Source organism: Oncorhynchus tshawytscha, linkage group LG11 (genome assembly GCF_018296145.1).
Source record: "Oncorhynchus tshawytscha isolate Ot180627B linkage group LG11, Otsh_v2.0, whole genome shotgun sequence".
Taxonomy (NCBI): domain Eukaryota; kingdom Metazoa; phylum Chordata; class Actinopteri; order Salmoniformes; family Salmonidae; genus Oncorhynchus; species Oncorhynchus tshawytscha.
In genome coordinates this window covers 35,236,189-35,256,555 of record NC_056439.1, presented here as the reverse complement: position 1 = coordinate 35,256,555, position 20,367 = coordinate 35,236,189, and the positions used below count along the sequence as shown (strand labels likewise).

The window sequence follows — 20,367 nt, the reverse complement described above, 5'->3', positions numbered from 1 at the left end:
ACAATTTGAGCTAGCAAATTCTACCACTCTCGATTAGATTGCGTGCTTTGGAAGTAGGCGGTCTTTGACCCATTGCTCGCTGTACTTTGATATGTGTTCGGCTCAGCTGTAGAGTCAGTAGAGGACAACTGGGCTGTGCGGAGGATTTATGTGTTTGACAATGTGAGTTAATCTATGGAAAACTAAAACCGAAATTATAGTCTACAGAAACTAGACCTACACTTTCGGAGGTTCACAGACAGACGACTACATACTCAAACATTTGGTAAGTGTTTAATGAACTCTAATAACCGAGGAAACATTCGTGAATCAGACGGTTCGACTCTCGAATTTCCTTATGAAAAGCCTACACAACATGAAGTGCATGCATGGTCGATACAACGCTGCTTTTCTTCAAGAGTTCATGCCGCGTTGTGGTGTAGAGCCTATCAATTGATTCAGTCAAAACCGTAATTGATTTGGTAAATCTGCGTCTCGAGACGTTCCTCACTGCTCTGAAACTCTTTTTCACCCAGAATCTACCACAACACGTGAAATATGCCAACCTGTTTTGACAGGATGAGGTATAAGAGTGTTGTATTATCTAGGCTATAAAAAAACACACTGCTCCTTTACTATTGAAATGACAAAAGTCGCCTATAGGTATTAGGATTTTTTAAATTTTTTTAACATGTTCAAGTTAGGTCTCCTGTCCATGATATGGCAGTGTCAAATATCCATTAAGCTCCCCTACTTCAACAGGGTAGCCTACTGCATTGCTAGGCAGGTGGACCTGCTGTTGCATGTGGAGATTTAGTCAAATTCCATGTGGAAGTTAAATAACGGTGTGCTATCTGAGATCCTTGGAACTTCCCTACCCTTTTGAAGTTGAAATGTGTAACACGGAACCCAAACCGGCTGCGCGCGTGCGCTATCGTGCATACGTTTTTTCTGTCCCCTACACCAAACGCGATCACGACAAGCACGTTAAAATGTCAAAACAAGCTCTGAACCACCAATGACAATAATTTGGGGACAGGTCGAAAAGCATTAAAACATGTATGACAAGACACGATCTGTGTCAAATAGAAAGGAGTTCTATTTTTAGCCCTTGGCATCGCAGATGTTCGTTGGCGCACACGAGCAGTGTGGGTGCAATAGTTGATTAACATGGATTTCTAAATTTATTTTGCGACACTCGCGCATGAGACGTGTCTGGTCTGGTCAGCATGTAAGGGTTGGGGTTTAGGGTAGGGATGTCCTAAGGATTCTGGATTGCACTGACCATTAAATGACCTAAAATCTAAAACCATCAGTTCTTTAACGCCACTGAGTCAGGCTAAAAGCTTAGATCCCTGCTAAGAGTACATTTTGGTACTGATAATTTATGTATGTTCTAAAAAAAGAACATTCTATGACTGAACTTTGAACAGCTGCAGAGATCACCTTTCCTGGATATGGATATTATGGATATATGGATATTATATTTCCTGGCCTGGGAGACTAAATATGTCAAAAAAAATAGATTGCTATTTTGAGACTTAGTGGCAGTATGCAACCTGATCAAATTTACACAGATCTACAGTATAACTCACATTCCTATCATTCTACTTGAAAGCAAGTCTAAGAAGCTGTAGATAAGTTCTATGTGCCCTATTTCTATGTTTCCCGTTCAGGTTTCTGCCTTTGTCTTACTTTCGGGTTTGTACACCAGCTTCAAACAGTTGAAACAACAATATTTTAGGTTATGGAAAATATACACTGAACAAAAAATATAAATACCACCTGTAAAGTATTGGTCCCATGTTTCATGAGCTGAAATAAATGATCCCACTATTTCCATACGCACATAAAGCTTACATCCCTGTTAGTGAACATTTCTCCTTTGCCAAGATAATCCATCCACCTGACAGGTGTGGCATATCAAGAAGATGATTAAACCGCATGATCATGTGCTTCTACACCTGCATTGCTTGCTGTTTGGGGTTTTAGGCTGGGTTTCTGTACAGCTCTTTGAGATATTAGCTGATGTACAAAGGGCTATATAAATAAATTTGATTTGATTACACAAGTTCACCTTGTGCTGGGGACAAAAGGCCAATCTAGAATGTATAGTTTTGTCACACAACATAATGTCACACTGTACACTTCCTGGAAGATGAAAATGTCCCAGTTCATACATGAACTGCACTCTCACCATACATGTCACCCGTTGAGCATGTTTGGAATGCTCTGGATTGACAAGTGACGGCAACTTCGCACAGCCATTGAAGAGTGCGACAACATTCCACAGGCCACAAACAATAGCCTGATGAACTCTAGCTGAAGGAGATGTGTCGCACTGCATGAGGCAAATGGTGGTCATCATTTTCTGGTATTTTTTTGTTTTGTTTTTGTATCTGTGATGCATATCTATATTCCCAGTCATGTGAAGTCTGTAGATTAGGGCCTAATGTATTTCAGTTGACTGATTTTTCCTTATGAACTGTAACTCAACATTTTTTTTTTTTTATTTTTTAAATATTTGTGTTCAGTGTTTCACAGCAGTTTAGATGGTACAATGATTATCTACACTATACTAGCTTATCTAGTCACAAACCAGGAAATGGTGGTGTGATTTTTGCGTAGTGCAACTTTGAGATGAGTTTGAAATATTCCTACTATTTCTGGGTTGGTTGGTTGTGTAACTATGGGGCCAAACAAACTGGATTGGCTTAAATTGACATATAAACTATATTGAGTACTTTCGGGAAGTATTTAGACCCGATTCCATTTTCCCCACATTTTGTTACAGCCTTATTCTAAAATTGAAGATTTTTATAATTTAATCAATCTACACACAATACACCAAAATGATCAAGCAAAAACTTTATTTTTTTGGTGTGTGCAAATGTATAGAAAAAGAAACCTGACACCTTATGTAAGTATTCAGACCCTTTGCTATGAGACTCAATTGAGCTCTGGTGCATCCTGTGTCCATTGATCATCCTTGAGATGTTTCTACAACTTGATTGGAGTACACCAGTGGTTAATTGGACTTGATTTGAGAAGGCACACACCAGTCTATATAGAAGGTCCCACAGTTGACAGTGCATGTCGGCACAAAAACCAAGCCATGAGGTCGATGGATTTCTCCGTAGAGCTCTGAGACAACAGGATTGTGTCGAGGCACATATCTGGGGTAGGGTACCACAACATTTCTTCAGCATTGAAGGTCTCCAAGAATAGTGGCCTCCAACATTCTCAAATGGAGAAGTTTGGACTATACCTAGAGCTGGCTGTCTGGCCAAACTGAGCAATCGGGGGGAGAAGGGCCAACCAAGAACCCCATGGTCACTCTGACAGGGCTCTGGATTTCCTCTGGGGATTGAAGAACCTTCCAGAAGGGCAACCATCTCTGCAGCACTCCACCAATCAGGCCTTTATGGTAGAGTGGCCAGATGGAAGCCACACCTCAGTAAAAAGCACATGACAGCTGTCCCCAGCACATGACTGCTGTCCCCAGTCCACCTGGCCATGCTGCTGCTCCAGTTTCAACTTCCACCTGACTGTGCTGCTGCTCCAGTTTCAACTGTTCTGCCTTATTATTATTCGACCATGCTGGTCATTTATGAACATTTGAACATCTTGGCCATGTTCTGTTATAATCTCCACCCGGCACAGCCAGAAGAGGACTGGCCACCCCACATAGCCTGGTTCCTCTCTAGGTTTCTTCCTAGGTTTTGGCCTTTCTAGGGAGTTTTTCCTAGCCACCGTGCTTCTACACCTGCATTGCTTGCTTTTGGGGTTTTAGGCTGGGTTTCTGTACAGCACTTTGAGATATCAGCTGATGTACGAAGGGCTATATAAATAAATTTGATTTGATTTGACAGCCCACTTGGAGTTTGCCAATAAGCACCTAAAGGATTCTGACCATGAAAAACAAGATTCTCTGGTCTGATGAAACCAAGATTGAACTCTGGCCTGAATGCCAAGTGTCATGTCTGGAGGAAACCTGGAACCATCCCTACGGTAAGAATGGGGGTGGCAGCATCATGCTGTAGGGATGTTTTTCAGTGGCAAGGACTGGGAGACTAGTCGGGATTGAGGGAAGGGTGAACAGGGCAAAGTACAGAGATCCTTGATGAAGACCCAGTCTGAGGTCCTGAGCAGGTTAACAGTTCACCTTCCAACATGACAATGACCCTAAGCACACAGCCCAGACAATGCAGGAGTGACTTCGGGACAAGTCTCTGAATGTCCTTGAGTGGCCCAGCCAGAGCCCGGATTTGAACCCCATCAAACATCTCTGGAGAGACCTACATTTATATATTTTTAATTTAAATCGGCAAGTCAGTTAAGAACAAATTCTTATTTAAAATGACTGCCAAACCCGGACAACACTGGGCCACTTGTGCGCCGCCCTATGGGACTCCCAATCACGTCCGGATATGATACACCCTGGATTGGAACCAGAGACTGTAGTGATGCCTCTTGAAATGAGATGCAGTGCCGTAGACCGCTGCGACACTCGGGAACCCACTGTGCAGTGACGCTCCCCATCCACCCTGCCAGAGCTCGAGTTGATCCGCTGAGAAGGATGGGAGAAACTCCTCAAATACAGGTATGCCAAGCTTGTAGCGTCATACCCAAGACTCGAGGCTGTAATTCCTGCCAAAGGTGCTTCAACAGAGTACCGAGTAAAGGGTTTGACTACTTATGTAAATTAGATTTTCTTTTTTTGTGTTATTAGCAAACATTTCTTTTGCTTTGTCATTATTGAGGGGGGAAAAACTAATGCATTTTAGAATAAGGATATAATGTAACAATGTGGGAAAAGTCTAGGTCTGAATACTTTCCGAATGCACTGGAAGTAAGGTTATAACTTGTCAATAGCCAATGAAGGAGACACCACTTTTCACCTATGTATTTTAATTGACCATTCTAAATCATCTTTTTTAACTATGTGGGAAAATGTGCTTGCTTCTAGGGGGGTGTAAACGTTTAAACAAAATTGGGATCGCTAATTCGGCTAGGATAACAAAAAAATTCTCCCACAATTTAAATCCCACTGCAGTTATCATAAATCAGATTCTTTGCCATGTTAGCCTAACTAGAAGATGGACTATAAAGGCACGGGGAAAGTCTACTCCACCACTACTTAATCGTCATTAACAGTTGGAAAAATGTCAGAGAAAGGCAAGTGATAGCAGTGAAGTCTTGTATGGAAATACTTTGAGAAAGTGGTGAAATGCAAATTTGTTAGGTGGAATTGAGGTACAGTAAGGGTGCAATGCTTAAGCATCTGAAAAATACACACTGAGACCCAAACCCTTTTTTCTTATAGTTTTATCTGAATTTTTCCATTTGTCACGTCACTACTTTCTTTCTACGATTGTGATATGTTTCACCTAGCTAACTTAAGATGAATGCACTAATGTAAGTCGCTCTGGATCAGAGCATCTGCTAAATAACTAAAATGTGTAAGTGCTGTGCCCACACATTGCACGATCTTCACGGGCGTTGAGGGACACATTTCTGCCGCCCATTTCGGCAGCATGCTCTGAATTTTAATTACAAAGCTGCCCAAAGTGAAGAGTTCATATGTTAAATGTCTTGTGAGTCAGAGGTTGCGGAGATGCTATTCTAGAAGGAGCTGGTTTAATTGAAGTGGAGTGTCTGGTTAATTGTGTTCTCCAATGAATGAAAGGCTGTTTGTTTCTTGTGGGCTATGTCAGGGTCATAGTGCAGGAGTAATGTGGGGAAAGGGGACACTTGATCCTAAGTGTTTTATGGTGCCATTCTACAATTATAGCACGCTTCAAATTTAAATATTTCAGACTTTATGCACCATTGGGATTTTTCCATAGTGCTGACATCATCCACATATTCCTATCACTATTTACTGGTTTAATGTCTATGGCTAAGAGAGGTCGACAAGATGGACAGCTCTACCACTGGAAATTATTTGTCTGACAGTCTATAGACCTCCTGGACATCAGTCAGCTCAATTAGATTTCTATTATTCACTTTCTGAATATAAACACCTGACCGTGTCCTGTCTGAATGAGGACATCCCGGAGGCTTGTTTAGTATTCCCAGAATCCCTTGAGTCTTGTTGGGTAGACTGTTTGGGGACAAGAGAATGTTATGTGGTCTCTCGCTGACTGTGGGGTGGAGCAGCTTACATTCTACTACACTATTCTTAGCCTGCTCGTTATCTAATGCTTCTTTGATTCATGTCGCACCCAGAAGCAGTTCATTTGCCAAGTTAGCTGTTGCATGTAATGGGGAGCAGGCTTCTCTGCATGATTGGGCAGCTGAGTCTAGACGGGAATGACAAGGCACACTCATCTTATGCGTATGCAGCATGGAAATTGCTCTTGATGTGGAGGTAGCAAAAAGTACAATCATTTCACCATCCGATTCAGCCGTTATTCACATTTTCGTTATCTCTGATGGAAACCTCCCCAAGGCACTACTGAGTCAGTAAGACATACCAAATGATTCCTTAAGGTTCAAATGCAATATAATTGTTATCTGTGGCACTCAATAGGAAATTCACTGGTTGGTTAAATGTCACTTCCTTTCTGTACCCTCTGTGTAACCCTCTCCAGAGAGGGAAGATCTCAATTGCTTACTCCTCGCGTCCTCTCTCTCCGAGTCTCTTTCTCAAAACCCTTTGGCGGAGAAGGTCAGAGGGGAGGGACCTCTGGCTTTCTCATCCAATGGGTTTTGATAAGACTGTGAGGGGACGTGAAGAATATGCAATTGAGATCTTCCCAGAGTGTGGCTTGTCTCCCCAGAGGAGAGGTCTGGGCTTGTCTTACTACCCTCCATAGTCTGCCCTCTGTTAGTTCAAAGTTTCACTTCCCTAGTAACACTGGGAGCTGTCAGTGGTGAATTATATTCCCCAGATAGTAATCAAATCTCTCCCCAAGGAGCCGTTCAGTCAAGAATTCCAGGCTTTGGGTCTGAAGTACAGGGAGGACGGGGTCAGCCTTTTGTTATAGTTTGTGTACGTTTAGGGTGGGGCATTGGACACAATGACCCAACTTAAATTCCCCTTATCTCCCAATCTCTCTTCAACTGAGCACAGTCTATAATCTCATGGCAACATCTGCCTATAACAACTTTGTCATTTGTTAGAAAAAGGTTCCTGTTGGAATTTAAACTCTGGCAGTCTGGATCAGGAAAAACCCATAAGATCACAGGAACAAGGGGTATCATCTGCTTCGCTGAAAGGGGTATTACAGACCAAGTGATCTATTGCAGCTTTAACTTAAACACCATCAGATTATCCATGGTGGCATCTGTGTCCACTTAGAGAACAAGCTCCAGATCTCCAGAAGGGAGGTTCAGGTTGCGGCTAACACACTTATCAGCTGTGGGAACAAATGCTCTCCATTTGTGTGTAAAGAAGGCTGGCTTCAGCACAAATGGCCAACTCCACATAACTGTCAACCTGGCTAGTGGTTACCTAAGGATTTCAAGGAAGTTTTGATTCTGACTTTACAGTTTTCATAACTCAGCAAATGTGATGATGGATAATGAGGTATAGAAGTTTAAAATGCAGTAAATCTGTAGGTTGGGGGTGATAAATTACTGTGTTGACCTTGTTCTTGCCAGAATATCCTTTTATAAACGTTATTTTTCCATTCAAGTGTGTTCTCTGATTTTTGTTTTTTATTTAAAATATTTTGTGGATCTGGCATTTTAATGGACTACCTTTTGAGCCCTTATTTCTTGTCTAGTCACTCATTGACCAGTAAGGGTTCTGAGAGATTAGCAGTGGTGTAAATTACTACTTAAGTAGTTTTTTGGGGTATCTGTACTTTACTATTTATATTTGACAACTTTTACTTCACTACATTCCTGAAGAAAATGAGGTACTATTTTCCCTGACAACCAAAAGTACTCATTACATTTTGAATGCTTAGCAGGACAGAAAAATTGTAAAACTCATGCGCTTATCAAGAGAACACGTGGCCATCCCTACTGCCTCTGACCTGGTTGACTCACTAAACACATGCATCTTTGGGAAATTATCTTTAAGTGTTGGAGTATCTGTAAATTTTAAAAACAAGAAAATGGTGCCATCTGCTTTGCTTAATATAAGGAATTAAGTGATTTAAACATTTTACTTTTGATACTTAAGTATACTTAAAGCCACATACTTTTACTCAAGTAGTATTTTACTGGCTGACTTTTACTTGAGTAAATATCTAAGGTATCTATACTTTTAACTCAAGTATGACAATTTGGGTACTTTTTCCACCACTGGAGATTTAGTGTGCTCGTTCAGCTGGTATAGCTCTGAGGTCATGGTTCCAGATCTGTCTGAAGTGGACTTGCTCAGTGCACTGGGGGAGGAGTTCAAAGTCTTGCCTTAGACATGAACAATCTTGGTGAAGTCCTCCACTTCAAAATCAATTGGCTGTACTTGGTCAAAGGGTCTTTTTTGAAGAGGCTTGAAGCTTTAGGAACCTTAAAAAACAAAAAAATGACAGCCTTTCATTCACTGAAATTATTTCTAGATGTAGCACCTGTTACCTAATTTGATAGCTGGCTGTAACACAGCATGTAAATTGATTTATATTTCTTCGACTCATGTTTTTATAGTTCAGACACCCCAGTAGGATTGACATGTTTGCCTGTCGATAGTACTTAGCACCTCTGAACATTGCTGGCAGTCACACTTTTCTGTTCACACAGCAAAGAACTTAGTCTCGTCAGCCTTGTTAAAATATTCCAAACCATAAGGTGGCAGTAGCATGGTCTGTGTGTTGCTTAATTTATGGTCTCGATTCCAATGTTAGCTAGCTGCGCCAATGTTGCTATTTTGTAGAAAGTCATTGATACTAGCCAGATGGCCATGCCTAGATAACTACCTAGTAAGATGACAAAGAAACAATTTAATTCACTCTCTATAATCCCCCACTACCAGTGCCAGTTTATAACCAATTGTTTAGCTAGCTAACGTTAGCATATTCGCTAGCTAGCACAACAGCCTAGCGTCCTTAACTAGTTAATTCCAGAGCTAACACAGGCAGCTGTTTCATGGAAACTAATCTATTGTGATCTAATTGACTGTCAATACTGACTACAGTGGTTAGCTAACTTGAAGTATTTCGTTTTGTGCGCATTGTCAGTGCACTTAGCTAGCTACCATCTCAAAGTCTTCATTGCATATAAAATGAAACTGGCTCATGACATTTAACCGTGGATATAGAAAATAGCAGAATATATTAAAATTCAGTCACTCCTGATGGCTCCCCTATGTGGGGGTTTGTTCTCTGATTGGCTCAAAGTTGAGTTATTGGCCAATGAGTATTTCGATTCTACAAGTAGAAATGTCAGGTTCGTTGCTACCTGGTCGGCACTCAGCAGCTACCACTTTTTTTGTTCTAGCCGAGAAGGAACAGCCTCCCACTGTGTGTATCTATCATCAGTGAGATTCTGTGTTTCATGCTTTAGAACCAATAAAATGCCTCTGATGCATGGTTCCCAGGCGGCATGGTGTTAATACACAACCAACTCCACAGCTGCAGGAGCCATGCTCGCTGTTAAACCAATGATCATAATGTGTTGAGCAGGGCTCTTGTTTTCACCCAGCGTTCCTGTGCAACTTAATTGACAAACCTTGTGTGGCAGTGGGCTTGGCCTCAGCAAGCCAGCCTGTCAGCTCGTAGCAATGGCCACAGATTGCACTCGGGAACAATGCCCGACACTAATCCCTGAAGAATTCCTTCCTCTCTGATCTAGCTGTGTGAAGAATGCAACTTGAAAGATGGAGGCTCGCTAAGAATCACAGATGAGTTCTCAGGCCCAGTCATCACTGTTAATTTAATTTTGAGGGAGAGAAGCAGTGATGTGGGGAAACTGGCAGGGAGGCTGGGCCTGGAGGTGACACACATCATTAAGACCAAAGTACTCTGGCATGATGAGGGCCAACCTAACTGCAGGCCACTGTTTGAACTCCCCGACCTGTCAACATGTGAAGCCTATGAAAAATGATGCCTCAGCTTTTTATTCAATTAAGCCCTTGTGGATTTGAGTTGGAAACCATTATAGAAGAGGGTAGCTAGCTATGGAATTTGTGTGGATTGTGGTAGTTTGGTTACTGTAAGGCCTGTTTGACAGGATTTCACCATTACCTTCACACACTCTTCAGATGGCAGCAGAATTCAGATGTCTCATCCCAGCTAGGACCCTGTAGCTCTGTCATGTCACTGGTCTGATATAAGTCCTGAGATTACAACATGAGCTATCTACACAGGCCTATGGAGCCCCATATGTCGGAGAGTGGCTGGTGCGAGCTAACGCAGACTAACCATGCAGTCATCAGTGGAATGGGAGGAATTTCTCAAATGCTGATAAGAATCCAGCTAGTTTCCCTCACTCATGCATAAGCTTAGAGGAGTGAGGAATGTATGAGTTCCTTTAGCATGGTCTAGAATGTAGGCACAGAAGATGGTGTAACATGCACATTTTAATAATACAAGGTACATGTGTTCACCGGGGAAGCTGAGCAATGGGAGAAGGAGAGGTTTAAAGCTGTGATAAAGCTAGAGGTTCATATGCAGGTAATGCAGCTCAATACTGTACAGAATCTAGATTGAGTTGACATACAACAGGACATCACAACATTGTCCATACCGCAGCGGAAAATGTGTTTTGTCCTCTTGCGGTCTTCAGCAGAGTTGCATTATTATGTGAAAGCTTATGTATTGTTGATCGTACTGCAATGAGTTGACTTGAGACTGAACCTACTTTATATGTTGTCTTGGCAGGTCCTGAGGCCTGAGTGCCATGCCAGAGGAGTCCCACAGTGCTCTCCATAAGGGCCCAATGGGGGAAGGTAAGACCAGCCCTTTTAACATCTTATTGACTTTATGTAGTTAGTCGTACAGTAGGCTATATGCTGTGTGATCTGAATTCTCCGATGCACTGGTAAACAATGATCACTTGGTAGTCTACAGCTGAAAGTCCTAACCTCTGACTTGATTTTTGCAGTAATGTTTGTTTGGCATTCTACAGTCACATCAGCAAACTAATGTGACAGTGATGGGTTATTCTAATCCAAATATACAGGTTATTTGCCTTCAGACAGAGTCCTGCATTGGTGAGTGGAAAAGGGCTGGCAACTGCAGAATAAAGAACATCTGGAAAAGCAGAGCTCAGAAACTCATGAATTCCCTGCCCACAGTCGGTCAGAGCTGGCCTGGCAGAAAAACTTTGATTCTGGAGCTAGACTGCCCCTTCTGCATTGCTCAGACCCTTTAATGTGCAAACAAGGATCAGGATGTGTCTGAATCTAAAACCGTTCCTATGCTTTACCTGGCCAGTGTAACTGACCTGTGGGGTGGGGGTGGGGGGTGCTTCCTTAAATTATACTGAACAAAATAGGAAATAAAAAAACTAAAGTGTTGGTTTCATGAGCTGAAATAAAAGATCCCAGAAATGTTCTATATGCACAAAAAGCTTGTTTCTCTCAAATGTTGTGCACAAATTTGTTTATATCCCTGGTAGGGAGCATTTCTCCTTTGCCCAAGGTAATCTATCCACCTGACAGGTGTGGCATATCAAAAAGTTGATTAAACAGCACTGTCATTACACAGGTGCACCTTGTGCTGGGGGCAATTAAAAGGCCAACAAAATGTGCAGTTTTGTCACACAACTCTGCCACAGATGTCTGAGATTTTGAGGGAGTGTGTAATTGGCATGCTGACTGCAGGAATGTTCAACAGAACTGTTGCCAGATAATTATGCTAATTTCTCTACCATAAGCTGCCTCCAACATCGTTTCAGAGAATTTAGCAGCATGTCCAACCGGCCTCAGACCACATGTAACCACGCCAGCCCAAGACCTCGACATCCGGCCTTTTCACCTGCGGGATCATCTGAAGAGGGGAGGGGGTTTGCTGAGTTTTTCTGTTAGTAATAAAGTGCTTTTGTGGGGAGGAACTCTCTGATTGGTTGGACCTGGCTCCCCAGTGGGTGGGCCTATGCCCACCCATGGCTGCGCCCCTGCCCAGTCATGTAAAATCTATAGATTTGAAGCCTAATGAATTTATTTCAATTTACTAACTTCCTCTAACTCGGTAAAATCTTTGAACATGTTGTGTTTTATGTTTTTGTTAAGTATGCATTTCTTTGCAAATAATATTTAATAAGAACTCTACACAGTGCTCCTTTGTGCCTGTGTCCACATTGTCCCCCCCCAAACCTCTCTTCTCCACTGAACACATTTGGCGCTGAGCTTCTACTCTGGCTGAAGAATGCCAATGTGTCAATGGCTCCATTTTTCCTCTCCATCCGTCCTTTAGCCACCACCATGGCCAAAAGAGGCCAGTGGCTTGGAGGGGGGGACGTGTGCCGCCCTCATGAGTTGTCTCGTTTTCTCAGACTGTATAGTTCAGTCTGTATTCAGGTGCCTTTAGCAATTGAAGCCTCAAACAAATCTCCCAACTGTTTTCACCCTCAAATTGTAGTTAAACAAATTTTTGTGGCTTATTTGAACTAACACGTGAACCCAGAGGAGTTAAAGAAGCACGTTGTCAATTTGTCTCCTGTGGCTGGATGAATGTTAACGGGCAGCTGGGAATGTTGTCTTTTTGAGGTAATGATTGGTCGACGTGAAGAACTAAGAGGAATGTGTGAAAGGAAGACCCCGCTCTGTGTGAAAGTAAACAAAACTATGATGTTGTCGTGACTTTCCAGCTTCAATGCATATCTGGGGTTAAAAGACCCAAAAGTTTATGAAGTGACCACTCAGTTGAAAGAAAAGCCAGGGGATTTGTTTTACTGCCAACAGTGTTACAATGACATCAGACACGGCTAACATGGGACAAGTCTTGTCTACCTATGGCTGTCATGAAGTCATAGTCTGGCACTGCTCCAAGATGGCTTTATTTCATTTGATGTACCAGTTGAAATTCTTTTTTTTCTAAAGACATGTACAAAAATGATTCTAAAATAAGCAGGCTGTGATGGATTAGTACCCCCCAGAGTAATTTAATCAAATTGACTGTTGGCTGACTATTGGAGGAAGTAAATCCTTTCTTGGGTTTTATACGTTTATCTGTTTTTTTAATAAATGTTGCATTATCCCATTTTAGGAGACCATTCATGCAAACTCTTCTAAAAAAAATTATATATATATATATATATATATATATATATATATTAAACTTAGTCAATGTCCATGCTGTAGGAAAGCTAATGTACAGCTGTGTGAAGCTGTTGATGAAATGTGGCTGAACCCAGTACCAACAAACCTCAGGACCAGGGTGCCAAAGATCAGAGCTACCCCTGACCTACTTAGTAGAGTGTGCTGAAATTGGAAAGTAGCTGTGCTTGCGGAATGTATGGCTCTGTAAAGAGGTTGTACTAATTTGAGGGATCCACCCAGTCCCAGCAGCAGCTGTGCCAAGTATTGGCATGGGGCTCCAGACTATGGTGATCTAGCCAGGCAGTAGGGGCGATCTGGCATTTCTGGGTTAAATGTGATGGTGTGTTAGAAATGCCAGGGGTGATTTTTGGTCTGAGTTTGCCCAGGAATGAGGACCAGGAATGACTGGTCCTCTAAGTGCTGCTTGTTTAACTGAACCTCCAGACCTTTACTTTTGCCCCTCATTCTGCTCCTCTATCAGTCATAGGCTGGTTGGCTGCACCAGCTCCAGTCACATGCACTCTAGGTGCATGTGGAGACTGCTTAGTAAGGGTTTTAATGCTCTTGTCATTTAGATCCGTTGAGTGCACCGCTGATCAGTATGTACCGTAAAACTTTAATAGCCCGGGCGTTTCTTTGCTTATCACTGAACACAACAGGCACTTTTTATAGACTGCCTTCTATTTGCGCCAGGTGTCTTTCTTAATGCACACAGCTTTTGCTCATTTGCATAGCTAATTGTTTAATTCAAGCATTCACTTCTAGCATTTTAATACTTTTAATTTCCTCCACTGTCACATTTATTTTGTCTTTAGTATGCCTCCTATTTAAACACTTTTTTAAAATCCTTGACAGAATTATTTTCCTTACTGATTTTTGGCAGTTCCTATTTTCACAACTAAAGGTCTGTACTCCTGAAGTTGTTGCCTGTTTATGTTTGCCAGTTAGCTAGCAGTTCTCAGGTGTTGGCAGCCAATCATTAGCAGTTTCTTACTACCAATTAATTAAAAAAAAGATATGATATTCTTTTTTCCAGGTCTATACTGGATTATTTCATATAACACATTAAACCTCAAACAATTTTGAACCAATGTTTATTTGAAACGGGTGTTTGTTTTATTTGCTAAAATGTCGTTCCCTGGCTATTAAAAGGGAACAGCTGCTATTTGAGCCTCTTCGTTTAGGCATTATAATTGAAGTTTTTCGGTATGTGTTAACTTCTATCGTTGGCTGAAGAACTTAGTGTTTTGGGACCAGGTAGAGCAAAATGTAGGATAGTCACTTGACTTGTCTTCAACATTTTCAGAAAACCTACTATTCTTATGTTTTTTTTAACTGGTGAAAGGGTTTAGCTCTTTTGTTGCCAATGCCTTTATACATTCAGCCTTATACTGCATTGCTCAGTACCCTGCCTCCCACTCCCCACAGTCACATGGAAATGTATCAATAGCTAGGTTAAAGAATCCGCATAAAACAATATGCTCATTTTCCCACCAGAGATGTTTCCGTCAAACTGACTTATTGCGGATAAAAGTTGGTGCGTGATGACGTAGTGCACATAAAAATAACTGATGTTTTATTTCCATGTGCCAAATAAGTTAAGAGTTGAAAATGTGATTGAGACCCAAACGCACCAGTTTGTGACAACTGTTGCATCTATATGGCAAATGTGCCCACTCTAGTCTTGGCATGTGTGCTCTAGCCAACAGCTCGCAGATAGTGTGGGTAGGCTAATGATGATGAGATTATTATGGATAAGTGCGAGAATTTTGTCACTAGAATAAACTCTCAATATTTTTTGGAAAGTATGACCCTCGGCACCCTGTCAAGTTCACATTAAATGAATGAATCTGTGGCTTAATAAACTGCATGCGTTTACCAGTAGTAATGGGAGGACCAGACAACATATCGTTGCGTGACTCAAAGTTTACTTCGATATGATTTCGATATTATGCATTTCCACCGCCATTTCTCGCATAATTAATTTTACCAACCCACAGATCCCACCATGTCGAACGAACAAATTGTGTCAACATTTTAATAAATTGTACTGGAATTTCCTGTTGCCATTTTTTTTTTTTTTTTTAATGCGTCATTTCATCAGCATGAAATGGTTGAATGGAAACCTGGTTAGTGTGAATGATTTTACTGTCTCTTACAATGACATTCCTCCCAGAACTCTTCCAGTGGATTACACACATTAGTCAGACTTTCTGCTGAGTCTGATTCCCAGATCTAGGGAGGATCCACTTATTGTGCTACCTGTCTAAAAGTTGCTCATGATAATCTCCTTCCATTTAGAAACCCCCGCATTAGTTTCCTCGGAAACAATGCTGCTGGAAAAAAAAATGTTTCGGAAAAAAAGTTTCCTGTGTCAGTGACCCTCAGTTAAGATACTCCATCCTGGATGGACTCGAAGTCCCCAGACTCACCACGCCCTCCCTCCTCAGTGGGACTCACTCTGCAGGGAAGTGCTAACGGGGCCCTTGGCCTATCTGTGGACACAGCCTGGTGGTAAAGTTTACAATGTGCTTGGACTGCTGTCAGATGGCGTGTTGTCTAGAGGAAATGGACCTTTTGAAGAGGCTCTTTGGGCGGTGTGTTGCATGGAGACTTAAGTGGATCATCACATGCCTGTGCACTGAGGTCAATTGGCACTGCTGGATCCTTCAGCACTCAAACGTTGCTTTGTAGAAACTTACAGGATTAATTCAGGGTCTTTTGAAAAGATAAGCATCTTAAAGACTAACTCTTTTTCTCTCTTGTTCAACCACTTTCTTCCTCTCATTAGTATTGGAATGATGGTACAATAGGTTGTATGTGCAGATAAATGTTTCCCTTGCTGCCAATTTTAGTTTTTAATCACAATGTTTTTTTCACTTAAAACAATTGTTGATCAGGTCTCTTATAAAACAATTGTTGATCAGGTCTCTAAAATTAAATGGGGGGAATTAGGAATTCCTTTTCAGAAACAAGGTAATGGAAATTAAGCAAGTGCACAGCTGAACTTGCATATGATTAAGAACACGTCTATACAGTATATACAACAATCACATTGTCATTATGGCAACTAAGCTGTGTCTATTTAGAAAAAAGTCAACCACAAACATTTTCCCTTGTAAGCACAGGATACCTCGCTAGATCTTGATGTATCTTGTGGAATGCAGGTTCAGGTTGTGTGCTCAGCCTCATTCACTGCTGCCATTCAGGTTTATTTACTGGCCTCTAAGCTAATCATTAACATTTCTTTGACAGTTTTGAACATTGAAGGCAAAGTGTATATAAAACAGGCTAGAAGTGAGATTCTTGTAATACCATCATCAGTGTTTAGTCGCTAGCGACGATTCATGGCTGTGAAGCTGGTTTTCCTGACCTTGTGACTAGGGGCAATAGTTGGTTGTAAGGTGCATGATAATGTAGTCTCTGACTAATTGTTAGCGTCAGCCTCTGCCTCCTGAGCAGCAGTCTTTCCCAAGGGGATAAACTCCAGACTACACCCTCTGTTCCTTTTATATTTTATCTTAAGGGGAAAGAATGGAGGGGATGTTGGGAAGAGGAAGCTCTCATTTGAGATGTAGAGCAAAGTGCAAGTCCTGGCTTTCCCCAACGGCATGACGCCAAGCCTTTGGCTCAAAGCATAAGTTAACTTATTAAGGGGCGCCTTCGCATCCACAGAAGTTTGATGCAAGTTAAGGATATATCCAAAAAGTACTAATCATCCAATTAGAGCGGTGTATTTTCCAGCTTGTGTGCCTTTTTATTTTTTTTTTATTTTTTTTTACATTTTACATTTTAAGTCAGCTTTATGGCTAGAAGGAATATTTAGGTTTGCGGATGCACAGTCGAGACATACAGATACCAGGAATGCCATGGTAGCAGTTAATCAGGAAAGTTAATAGCGTGCTCAAAAAGGTGATGACATTTCTCAAGTATTCCTACGGGTTGCTTTCAAAATCATCTTTTGATTATACCTATTCTTATGAATCAAGACAAAGGGAATACAATTGTCTAATTCTTGTGATTTTTACAATAAAAGGCTAAATTCCTTTTTTTGTTTGACACAACAGTGTGAATGAGATCCAAGATTCATACTGTGTCCAGCAGAGTGCTCTGTAGTTGATCATATGTTTGAGAATCATTTATATTTTAAGTAATCACTCAGCTTCATTTTTTTGTGTGAGTCTGTGTGAATAGAACAGCTATGTCCAGCAGTACTAACAGAATGGGTGGGGCTATACTATGCTGGTGCCTGCTTAGGAGGAAGAACACTGCTCACACAGTGAAGGACTTGATACATGTTTCATTTTCATCCTGGTGAACACATGCCACTTGAATACCAATATCAGACCTGCAACAGAAAGCAAGTCCAGGGTTCAGGAGAACTGTGTGGTCTTCTTTCATTGGCTTTCAGCCTCTAAAAGAGGATGTATTCATGATCCTTTGTTTTCATAAGTGTCCATGCAACTATAGGAGGGAGAGGAATTTGCATGCTGGATGTTAGACAGGTAGTCTTGTTTCTCTATGCTAGTTCCTGATTTGGTTAGAAACATTCAAGGATCATTTAAAGGATGAAGACCGGTCACTTTTTAATGGAGAGGGTTTCATATCAAACAGATGAGGATTATGATGACTACCAAGTACCCTTGATACAGTCCACCTTTTGTTCATAAGGAAATGTCTGAGGGTATAAGCTGCAGCAGGGAGTCACAGGTGCCTGTTTTGCATGTTATTTTGGCATTTTAATGTGTCCTATCAGACAAACAAAAAAATATATACACTGTTCAAAAAAATAAAGGGAACACTTAAACAACACAATGTCAATCACACTTCTGTGAAATCAAACTGTCCACTTAGGAAGCAACACTGACAATAAATTTCACATGCTGTTGTGCAAATGGAATAGACAACAGGTGAAAATTATAGGCAATTAGCAAGACACCCCCAATAAAGGAGTGGTTCTGCAGGTGGTGACCACAGACCACTTCTCAGTTCCTATGCTTCCTGGCTGATGTTTTGGTCACTTTTGAATGCTGGCGGTGCTTTCACTCTAGTGGTAGCATGAGACGGAGTCTACAACCCACACAAGTGGCTCAGGTAGTGCAGCTCATCCAGGATGGAACATCAAAGCGAGCTGTGGCAAGAAGGTTTGCTGTGTCTGTCAGCGTAGTAGCCAGAGCATGGAGGCGCTACCAGGTGACAGGCCAGTACATCGGGAGACGTGGAAGAGGCCGTAGAAGGCAAAAACCCAGCAGCAGGACCGCTACCTCCACATTTGTGCAAGGAGGAGCAGGAGGAGCACAGCCAGAGCCCTGCAAAATGACCTCCAGCAGGCCACAAATGTACATGTGTCTGCGCAAACGGTCAGAAACAGACTCCATGAGGGCCGACGTCCACAGGTGGGGGTTGTGCTTGCAGCCCAACACTGTGCAGGACGTTTGGCATTTGCCAGAGAACACCAAGATTGGCAAATTCGCCACTGGCGCCCTGTGCTCTTCACAGATGAAAGCAGGTTTACACTGAGCACATGTGACAGACGACAGAGTCTGGAGACGCCGTGGAGAACGTTCTGCTGCCTGCAACATCCTCCAGCATGACCGGTTTGGCGGTGGGTCAGTCATGGTGTGGGGTGGCCGCGCAGCCCTCCATGTGCTCGCCAGATGTAGCCTGACTGCCATTAGGTACCGAGATGAGATCCTCAGACCCCTTGTGACTATATGCTGGTGCGGTTGGCCCTGGGTTCCTCCTAATGCAAGACAATGCTAGACCTCATGTGGCTGGAGTGTGTCAGCAGTTCCTGCAAGAGGAAGGCATTGATGCTATGGACTGGCCCGCCTGTTCCCCAGACCTGAATCCAATTGAGCACATCTGGGACATCATGTCTTGCTCCATCCACCAACGCCACGTTGCACCACAGACTGTCCAGGAGTTGGCGGATGCTTTAGTCCAGGTCTGGGAGGAGATCCCTCAGGAGACCATCCGCCACCTCTTCAGGAGCATGCCCAGGCATTGTAGGGAGGTCATACAGGCACATGGAGGCCACACACACTACTGAGCCTCATTTTGACTTGTTTTAAGGACATTACATCAAAGTTGGATCAGCCTGTAGTGTGGTTTTCCACTTTAATTTTGAGTGTGACTCCAAATCCAGACCTCCATGGATTGATAAATTTGATTTCCATTGATAATTCTTGTGTGATTTTAGCTCCGACTGGGAAAATATGTTTTGAACGGTTATCCGACTCTGAATTCTAAGTCTGGAACTCTTGCCTCTTTTTTTTAGAGTTCTGACCTGAAGATCACTGACATCATGATTCAACCTTGTTTTTTTCCATAGTTCCCAGTTGTGAGTCACCATAAATCCAGAGAATGCCAGACTGATGACACAGTTTGACACAATTTTCCCACAAGGACTGCTGCGCCACCTTCCTATTCAAGTGAGCACAGCACATAAGTGATTCAAAAAATGTATTGTATGCTACTGCATAAATTTAATATGCCAGGGAGATCTTGTTTACTGTAGTTAAGAAAGTAATAGGAAGTCTATGTTGTGTAGTAAGCTGTTAGTAGCCCATGTGCCTCATCCTAATAATTTGGTCCCGTTCCCCCTCATAACTTAGCCTACTGTTCTGACATGGTAGGGCACAGCCTAGCCTGTTTTAGGGAAATGTAATCATTGATTATTGTAAGAGCTTTCATTGTCTGCTTATATGCCCACTTTATTTATCCTACGGTTCTGACTTGGTGTACAGAGAGAACACTGTAAGAACGGCCCATGTTCTGAGTTCTGTTGTGGTACATTTCAAAAGTGCTTAACATAGACAATATAACTGTTCATCCTAGGTCGTTCTTAATTTGAAATTACGGATATTTTATCCACTCGTCGTCCCCTTATGCCATAGTTTGTACCTCTCAATTGTCAGTAGAATCCACATTTTATTTAAGCAAGTCAGTCATATCAGCAATGTATGTTTTGTTTTTTAAGCCAGTAAATGAGGTTGAATTAACTGTTTTGCTGCCAGCAAGGCTCTGCTGATAGTCAAGCCTAGCAGTGGTAAGGACTCACTCAATGGTGCTGGAAAGGAAGCTCTGCTGTTGGGACAGCTTTATTTAGGCCCTAACAGTTTGTGGGCACCATTTGTTATAGTGCAATTCATGTGTTGTGTAGTGACTGCTGGCATGCATCTAAAAAAATCTGAGTTTCTTAAACTCTACTGTGGATTTGTAGATTGTAGTTG

At 42.0% G+C, this 20,367-nt stretch overlaps 1 protein-coding gene across 4 annotated transcripts in view; it reads left to right on the top strand.

Annotated features, from left to right (window-relative positions):
- Positions 1-20,367, top strand: part of LOC112261844 (pleckstrin homology domain-containing family G member 3) — a 56,661-nt gene continuing 36,294 nt past the window's right edge. For 3 of the 4 annotated variants that reach the window (XM_024437472.2, XM_024437471.2, XM_042330052.1), the window contains exons 1-2: positions 3-265; positions 10,752-10,819. In XM_024437472.2, the coding sequence (XP_024293240.1) occupies positions 10,771-10,819 (49 nt within the window). In that variant the 5' untranslated portion in view covers positions 3-265; positions 10,752-10,770. Of the gene's footprint in view, positions 266-10,751; positions 10,820-20,367 lie in introns of all 4 variants that reach the window. The other variant, XM_042330054.1, reaches the window with a different exon arrangement.